At 34.9% G+C, this 9,831-nt stretch overlaps 1 protein-coding gene across 1 annotated transcript; it reads right to left on the bottom strand.

The window, feature by feature from the left end:
- Nucleotides 1–1,395: 1,395 nt before the first annotated feature.
- LOC137823812 (ubiquitin carboxyl-terminal hydrolase 16-like) lies at nt 1,396–9,457 on the bottom strand. The gene is made up of 11 exons (XM_068629091.1): nt 8,780–9,457; nt 6,595–7,765; nt 6,432–6,514; nt 6,129–6,214; nt 5,875–6,037; nt 5,659–5,779; nt 5,321–5,478; nt 3,314–3,398; nt 3,028–3,237; nt 2,412–2,473; nt 1,396–2,294 (listed from the first exon to the last, which is right to left on the bottom strand). The coding sequence occupies exons 1-11, from the start codon at nt 9,067–9,069 to the stop codon at nt 1,790–1,792; spliced, it is 2,934 nt and encodes a 977-aa protein (XP_068485192.1). The 5' UTR covers nt 9,070–9,457; the 3' UTR covers nt 1,396–1,789.
- Nucleotides 9,458–9,831: the final 374 nt, after the last annotated feature.

Below are 9,831 nucleotides of genomic sequence, written 5' to 3'. Positions count from 1 at the left end.
TTTATAAAATAGTATTTAATTTAGTCAATATAACAGCTAATTAATTTTTTATCTTTAAAATTATATTTTATTTAATGATTTTCTTAGTGGTAGTTTGTCTTTTTCTATTTTCACTTTGAATTTATAAAATTATCATATTGATTTTAATTTGTATTTTTGAATATTTGTAAAAAATAGAAAAAACAAAAAAAAAAGTTTCTCGAACATATATTTCAAAACAGAAAATGAATTAAAAAAAATAATGTAATATATTTATATTAAATAAAATTGAAAAAAAATACAAAACACCTTATTTTAACTTTTGTCAATGATGTTGGGTGTGAAGAAAAAGAAAAGGGTACATTGTAATTCATTATTAGCCATCTTTCCCAACTTACTCACCGTGTGCTCAAGTAGAACATCATAATAGGGCCTACACAATTTTAATCTCGTTCATACATGTTTTTTCTTAGGCAATTGCTTTCTGCACATCTCTGCACTCCCACTGTTTTAAATGATTATTTAAAATGACTTCTCTCTTCCATTAACTTTTTCTAAAATGTACTTTATGAAATTCATAAGTATATTCGAGAATTTATTTTTTTTAATAAGATAAAATTTCTAAAACACAATATATTCTGAAATAAACTTCCCAGAGTTTCTAGAATAAAAATATTTGAAGATGAACGTTCCAAAATAACATTTTTTTTGTTTTTCTTCTAACAGTGATAGTGATGGTAGGCGCCTGGTGGGATGCAATGAGGAAGAAGTAGACAGGACAATTTGATCATTTTATAAATTCATCAGATTGAAACATCCATAGACAATAAAAAACTTCAAACCAATATTCCAAGACTTCAAATCACATGAAAATATCTCACCCATATTATGTTCAACAACTCACATATTTACCATTCTAATTTAAAGAACTTCTGAATTACAGTTAACTATCTAAAAGTTCTATAACACCAAGAATATATAGATTAATTTAACTTTTTTAAACATCAAAGTTGATCTTATAAAATTTAATATATTCAAACTATAATAGATTCTCCCTAACAAACACTGGAGCGTTTTAAACTAAGCTTATTAGTGAGAAACTTAAAAAAAAATTATAAAACCTACTCTCCATTTACGCTTTCTTTAAATAAATAAAAGTTTGAGTATTTAGTCTTTTTCAATGACCAAATTTGAGTATTTAGTCTTTTTCAATGACCAAAAAATAGTTATGTTTTATTATTCGCAATAAGCTATTTCTTTTAAACTGTCCAAATATCATTCATTCTTAATGAATTAGATCCTTTTAAGCACGTTATATAGAGCTCGTATTATAGGGAGTAGAACCAATATTAGGTAAAGACGTTCCAATCACATTTCAATTCAGAGAGGCAAAGAAACAGAAACAGAAGCAGTATATTGTTACCGAATACCTGAAATGTTTTGATTTACAAAAGAAACAGAAAAATATGACAAATCTTTATGAGTACGTATAATTAAATGATTCAGAATTTGGTGAGAATGAGAGCAGCCTAGCCTACAAATATATTATAATTAGGGCTCAGGGTATCCCAACCTTGGTATGATAACTTTGACTTTATACATAATTATACACCACAGTTTCTATCATTAAAATGGTTGGTGGATCCTGCTCTCTGTACAGAGTCAGTCTCCCTGAACCTACTGCTAGTCCTACCACTTCTATCTAACTTCCTATTCCTATGCTCTATATTTATGTCAGGATCAAAAAGGGGAAACACCTCCACCATTCCTTTTATTATCTACTAAGCCTGTTCCTGTACAAAACACCCCCTTATCTCCACCTTTTAACCTGGGGAAGGGGTGGTTGGAACCCAGTTGGATGTAGCAAAACGGAATCATGTGGGTCTATATCAGAAGAGGGAAAATATCTAGAGTGGGGAGAAGACGACAATGCAGGGGAAATGTTCGAATCTGAATTTCTTAACATGCCACCTGAGCTGCGTCCTAAATCACCAAAAATATAATCAGCAAAGTCATCTGTACTGGTTGAATCACTAGTGCAATCTGTACTGCAGGAACCTTCATCAGAATTGCTGCTGATAAGGGATGAATTATCGCTTGATAAATCTTCTTCCAAAATCCTTCTCTGGTGGAGAAACTTTGAATAGATAGCATCATCTAAGGAGGGTGAACCATCGGCAGAAGTCAAATTAACTCTAGCACCAGAAACTGTAGATAGTCGTCTCTTCATTATGGCACTTTTTCCATTTAGTTTCCATTTTGAATCAGAATATACTATACTGTCCCTGATTAATCTTGGGGCCCTAGGTGAGCACCTACAAGGAGGTTCAGACAGTCAGGGAAGCATGAAATGATATAATTAAAAGAAATCTAAGACAGAAGCGATGAATAAGATATCAACCAAAACGAAAAACCATAATCAGAAGGGTTACCTTGCATAAAAAAGCATGTATGCTCCTTTTGCCAAGACGCTTTCCAATTCAACAGATGTCACCTGCAAGACAAGTACGATTGATGATTAGATGAGTTCTAAGCAACATCTGCAGTGGAAACATTAATAGATAAAAATAGACTCTGTTTGTGTCTTAAATCCACAAACACAATGCAAGTAAAAGATTAACATCCTTCAGTGTAGTGGTCTAAACTCAGTATCTTGTGAATGACTTTACCCGTTAAGTCTCTTGTATGAACTCAGTTCAGCCAGTGCCCTGGCCTTTTATCATTCATTAATGGGGCCCTGTTTAGGCTAGCACCTTGCATATTATTATTCAAAGTTCCATTGTATTGTTGACACAAACTTTGTTTTGAATCTAAATAATAGAATTACTGGTAATGAAGTCTTAAGTTGCTTTTAAACAGATCATATAGATTCACTAAGATTATGTACTTCAAACTTTATTCAAATATTGCTTATAACACAAACTACAGTCGGCCATTGTAGCTTAGGATAACCAATGGGTAAGGAAAAGCATAAATCCACAGTATATATAAGAACCGCAGAAATCTGTTCTCAAAGATATATTCAAAATAAATGGAAACTTGACATACCACACTATCATCAACCTTGAACCACCTGCTTTGAAAATTCTTCACATAGCATACATAGTGACCCGAAAAAGCATCATTCATTGTATCCAGGTGCACAACTACCCCATATAGCCTGTATATAGCCAAATCACTAGTTCCACTCATAAAAGGTGCCAAGTCAAGTATTTCAGGAAACTGGATAGGTTTATTGAGCTTGCCAAATTTTCCTGACTGCAACACAACAAATATTTAATCTCTCATACAAGATAGGTGGCAAACCTTATCCTTAAATTTAACACAAAAATACCTTAAATCTCTTTAATGCAATTGTAAGAACATTAGGTGCCTCCAAAACTGTCATTTTCTTCTTGGCCTTCTCGTAAGACTTGCATCTGCTTAACATAGAAAAGTAAGGAAACTATTTTAATTACAAAAGTTTGTAAGGAAAAGAAATAAAACTCAAACAATAGTATACTCCAAACAATTTGACAACGATGACCACACTTAACACAAGTTTAAAAAGCAAGAGAACAAAAATGAATGAACACTTTGGCCAATAGAACACTAGAGGGAAAAGAAGAGAAACAAGAAAACATAATTCTCTTGTGGGCAATGAATCCTGAACATGGTGGTGACAATAAAATAAAACTATGTCCACATTTGATTAAAGAGGTTGACTGACAAATCAATGGCTAAAAAGCTGAGTTGTTGTTTTCTGTGAGTGTAAATCTGCAGCACGATCATCATGTGACGTTTGAGTACATTACCAAACCAAACAACATAAAGGCAATCATTAAACAAATAAACCAAGAAATAAGAAAAGATTAGAACAAAAACACAAGCCATTGGTTCTGAAATTGTTTAGCACTATTCAAATTTCCCATCAAAGGCCATGCATGCCATTCTAAATCTCAGCAAAAGTTTAGCATAACACATGTTACAGCCCTTAATAGAGATACTACATTTCTCAAAAACTAATATGAGGTTATACAAATCAATTTCCCTTATTCTGTTAAAAAAATTATATTTTCTTTCGTATTTCATTAGCATCCATGTAGTTTATAAAGGTAGTATAAAGTCAGCAAACTCATCCAAAAAGAGCTAAAACATGAGAAAAGTATGAGTTTAATTTCGAGGTGTTACCCTCCTCTTATAGCTAGTCAAACAAAAGATGTCTTCAAGCCTCTATTGTAGCTTCTTGCTCAGGGTTACAGATCCTAAGTATGAAATATGTTTTCATTTAACTTAATATATAAACTGCAAGATTCAATTCAAAGTCATGCTCACAAATCTACTGAAGAGATATTTAGAAGTTCGTCTTTACAAAACCTATATTAATATTCATGCAAACCACCCCTGAAATCCCCCAATATCTCAACTCTTTCGAATATAATGTTCATAGTTTCCACACAATGAGTGGTTACAAAACCCCTTACACCACAATATGTTGCTATTATCAGTAAAAAAAAAACTTCAAATTCCACTGCCTCTAATTTTCTTGAATGGAAATACACCATGAGTGGTTACAGAACACCCTTACATGACAATGCCTTGCTACTATCAGTAGAAAAAAAATTCAAATTCCACTACTTCTAATGTGAAGATTGGTTCAGTAAAAATTTGTTCAAAGGATCCTAGATCATTCAATATAGTAGATCGTCTGCTACTTCTAGAGCGACTGGTGGTACTCTTGTAAACTGTCTTTATCATAGCTTTTGTCTCCTTGGAGCGTCTATCTTCATCGCACTAGAAGGTATCAGACCGTCTAGCTGCAGTAGTTGTAACTTCCATGTTCTGTTAAATACCGCGTTGGTTATTATTTCGAGCTCTCAAGTGAAGCATTGTGCACGAGACTTCTCCAACCGTTTTGGTGAGTTTTACGGAAATTAGTTAGAAAGTCTTTTTTTTTCCTGTACAAATAGGACCTTGTAATGAACAGTTAAATTTGAGAGTTCACTTTGAGATAGACTTGGTTTTGTAATCTCAATTTTACTTAATGAATTTTGATCCGTGGATATAGATTGGAGTTAGTTAACACTTCAATTGAACCTCATGATTCTTCTTTTACTCCTTCTATTCTAACCTTCTATATGTTCATGTGGTTCTTCGTTATTCTAACGTGTTTGTGTTGTGGACAGTTTAGTGAATTTTCTTCGTTATTCCTCACGTCTAATTTTCTTGAATGGAAATAGTAAGCTAAAAGAGCGCAACTATCACCTAACTTCAAAACAGTATGCACCAACATATTCTTTGGCCCAAATGAGTTATATAATATTGAAAGCAACAGCAAGAAATGATAATCTTTGAAACAAACCTGACACAGTGGTACTTGTTTTCCCCATCCAGAGTCTCAGCAGTTGTAAACTGTCGAAGGGCATCCTCCAGGGTTGCTATCTCCCCATCTATCTCAACAGTTAGATCCATCATCCTTTCTTCACGCTCAGATTTCCCTCCACACTTCATGCATTTTATCTGCCAATATATTGTCAGCTTTATGCCATTGCACACCATACTTCCATCGGTAAATTATGCAAGAATAATAGCATTAAGTATTTAAAAAATAACCCAACACTGTATTATACCCATAATTGGGGAAGTTATAAAACAGTTACAGAAAATTGCAATATTTTCAGGTGATAAAAATAAGGTTACCTTTGATTGAAGATAACCTCCAAAAGTTAGGCCCATTAAATTGGTTTCCTCTTTTAACGAGTCTGATTTATTATCCCCTGAATCCATAAGGCAAACAGATTGCATTGTCTCAACAGCAAGCCTGTCAAATATTACAAGACTCGTTAAATTGAAGTGAAATATATGACAAGAATTAAGAAATATCAAATTACACTGATTCAATGATGCAAACAACACCTTAGAAACTCATGTGCATCTTCTTCTCTTCCATTACCAAGTTGACTCCCAATATTCTGTAGTTGAGAGAGTATGCCCTCAGGTGAGATGGGAGATTTTGTGTCTTTTGACTTCAAAATCAAACTTTCAAACTCACAGGTGAAACACCACTTTTTATTTTCACCTGGAATTAACTTAGATATTAACCCCAGGAACATTAACACAGTATTCAAGAGTGTGATGATTCCAATATGAAACTATGATTGCATACATACATGATTTAGAATGAAGTCCTTGAAGTAAATAAGCAGTCAGGGGCGGCGTAAAAGCCAAGCACTGGAGTACAGCATTAGCATAACAGCTGCAAAATGACAGTAAATTTAAGAAAAAGAAGTAAATCCTACTTTTACAGGCGGTAAGTGGTTGATTCTATAAGAAAACACAAGAACCTAACAATTTACATCAATCAATTACCAACATGGAAAGGAATAACATAATGCAGCCACACTAATAAATTATTTCATAAAAATATCATAAACCAGTACACACTATTTATCACATAAACAATTTCAAATTACCTGTTTCCACAGTTTATAAGACCAAATGGTTGCAACTCCACTCTGTTAAAAAGCTTGACAAACAAATCATATGGAAAATGACCCTGTAACAAATTAGTAGACAATGTCAGATACTGACTCCTATTGGCACAGAAGAACATAAAAAGACTTGTACAATAGTAACCTTGTCACTGTATTTTCCAGTAATATTACTCCCAACAGCTAATGGAAAGGGTTTAGATGATTTTGACCCTCTAAACTGATCAGAAGCTTTCAGAACAGATGTTTTCAGGTCATTCTTAGACTTTGGAGAGCTAACAACCCGAGATGAAGTAACAGTGCCAGATTGGATGCCATTATTCCTATATTTTGTACTATAATGTGAATGTTCTTCCGTTCTAGAAACTAACTTAGTATCAGCAAATGCATGTGGCAGATCTCTACTTCCAGCTAACTCCAAGGTGCTACCTGGGTTGATAACATGATTTGATACCCTAGAACCAACTGTTTGCAAATTATGGATGCTCACAGCATCAGCACAATCTGAAGAATCAACAACATATTTCTCTGAAGATGATGATCCTGCACGTGGCATATTGTTCTCAACTGACTTTGGAAGAGAATCACCTTGGGATGGAAGATGGTCACTATTAGAGTCATCTTTTAACCTTTTTGAATCAAGAGTTTTGTCCCAGAATCCAGAAGACACTGTGGAAGGCTCAATTGTTGCCCCTTTTCGCATACGCAAACCAAAACTACCATCTGATGATGTGAGCTTACTCTCTTCTTTGCCCAAACCAGGTGTAACTTGATATAATTTATGCATTGCTGGATAATCATCAACCGAATCGACCAAACCAACAAACTTAGGTGATAATGGAATGGATTCATCAATGTTGTTATAACTTGAAGTGGTATCAGAAGTGTCATGATCCACAAAAATATGTCCCTCGGATCTCTCATGCTCATTTGAGATGATACTCTCACAGACAGAAGAATCATCAGATGATTCACTGGCACCAGTCGAAGCTGAGAATCCAGAGAACGAATTACTAGATAATTCAGAATTAGAGCCTGCAACATTTCCCTCTTGAAGAGAATCGTCTCTTGCACTATCATCCTTTGCCTGTGAAATATTAGAACAGCTCTTTTCAGACAACAGGGGATTCTCAGATGATGTTGCATATTCTGTGCTTTCAGTCTGAGACCTCTGTTCATGGATTCCACGGTAGTCTGGATCTGCTACCTTCTTTCCAAGATCTCTAACCAAATCATCATTCTGGGAAGTTGCGATGGCAGGATGGCATTCATCTTTGTGACCTTGACGCCAATGAACAATTTGGCACTTTCCAGAACTAAAACACATGAAAACAAAAGTAAGCAATATTAACAAAATAATGTTCTTAAAAATTACGAAGACAGAAATATGGAGAGGAGAAACAATGAATCAGAAAACTTTGTAATATGAACTGGACTGTCATGTCAGTTAAATCGCTATACAAACTGTGCAAGAACACAAAATTTAAGAACCAAAAGAAGGTCTTTCAAACGTGAATGCATAACTTCCGGCTTTAAAATTTCATTCTCCAAACTTGAGAAAAACACATAATATAACACATGTTTGGTTCGCATTTACTAAGGACTTGCAATTTTCTCTTTATTTCTAAAAGCTACTAAGAGTAGCTTCCCCTTTATATGGGGATGAGACTTGTAATATGTATCTTTTAGATTGGACACCAAGCACACACAAAATAGCATTTATTTCCCCCAAGGAAAGAATCTCCAAGTTCCGTTTGATGCTTATACCCAAACTTACACGATTCTTTATTTTCACAGGCAATACACCTTCATTTTTGTATAAAGCTACAACCAACTGATCTCGTGATCGTTGATCATGTTCCAGGATGAAGCAACAGAATTTGCATGTTTTTCCTTTGCGGCTTACAAGCAAACTAAGCATATCATACGCCGCATGCCCAACACGGTACCCACTCCACAAAAACAACACTAAGGGATCAAGAAATCAATGGCAAACACCGTGAAGTTATCAAATTACAGCAAAAACAAAAAAACAAAAGCCCAAAAAATAAATATCCATATTCAACATAAAGTACGGCAGTAACAAAAGTATTTAAAAGAAAAAAGAGACATGAATTCACTTTTTCTTCTATTTCCATTTTGCAGAATATGAGTACCTAAATTTTAGCCTATCCCCTCATAATCCTAATGGCTTATTAGCTACATGTACACCTAACAGAAAGAGAAAAATTAAACAACACGGTGTAGCAAAAACGTCTAGCAAAGAGAAAAACGAAAAAAATAAACAAGTATAACTAAACGTATAGAAGAAATTAAAATCAAGAGCGTACCAGTAGTGAACCGCTTTGCACCTCGCGCAACGTGTAGTGGTGGGACAGAAACACACGGCGCATATTTTGTCCTTAGGCACCGAAACGGCGCCGTATTTGTGATACGAAGCCTCGGTCTCGGCTCTAACAGACTCCTCCTCAGCGAGAACAAGTAGCCGCTTGATCTCCTCCGCCCTGGCCGCCGCGCGCCGACATCTGCGACGGAGCACGAAGCCGATCGCCGGCAAGACGAAGCAGACCACCGCGACGGGGACCAGGCTCCAAAACCCTAGATCGATGGTGACACGCATTTATCCAGCGAATGCGAGGGAACGCGCGCGGGGGCGCATGGACGGTGGCAGAGCGAGCGATCGCGGTAGGGATCTCTCTCAGGTTGGGCGGTGACGGAGACGCAGGTAAGGTTTGCGGGGAAAAACGAGTTTGGAAGTGAGAGAGGAGGCATATGTAGCTGGAAGAAGCAGAGTGAAGGTCGTTGACGAGTCACGCGTGAGTGTGTGAAATTGGAATTTTAACGAAGATGAAGAAGACGATGAAAGTGCGTTTCAAAGTACGATTTGGGCAAGGGAGAGAAGAAAGAAAGTGAAATTGTTCCGTTTCTGCTGCTGAAAGATCGATGAATGAAAGAAGAAAAAGGAATTTTACCTCATTGGGAAATAAAATAATATATAATTAATAATTAATTATTCTTGTTGAGATAGGTTGTTACGGAATTTAAGAAATTGATGGTAGAGGGAAAGGAATTTTACCCTTCTCAAATATTCCTATCCTGCACTGATTATAATAAATTCTTAACAAAATTAGAGTTTAATATAAAAAAAAAAATCTTTACGTGCCTCCAATTCTAAGTTGTTTAACCATTTTTACAGCCCACGTTTCAACAAATTTATCACTAACGACAAAATTAGTAAAGAAAGATTTTTGTAATTAAAAGTAGTTTATATACCAATTAAAAATGAAAATATATATATATATACTTTTTTATAAAGAAGTTTTATTTAAATATTTATGAAAGTTTGTACAAATATATTTTTATTATTTTTCTTATTAGTGTT

The sequence above is a fragment of the Phaseolus vulgaris genome, chromosome 8 (genome assembly GCF_000499845.2).
Source record: "Phaseolus vulgaris cultivar G19833 chromosome 8, P. vulgaris v2.0, whole genome shotgun sequence".
Classification (NCBI taxonomy): Eukaryota; Viridiplantae; Streptophyta; class Magnoliopsida; order Fabales; family Fabaceae; genus Phaseolus; species Phaseolus vulgaris.
Note: the sequence above shows the minus strand (reverse complement) of the source record. Positions and strands in the feature narration are given on the sequence as shown.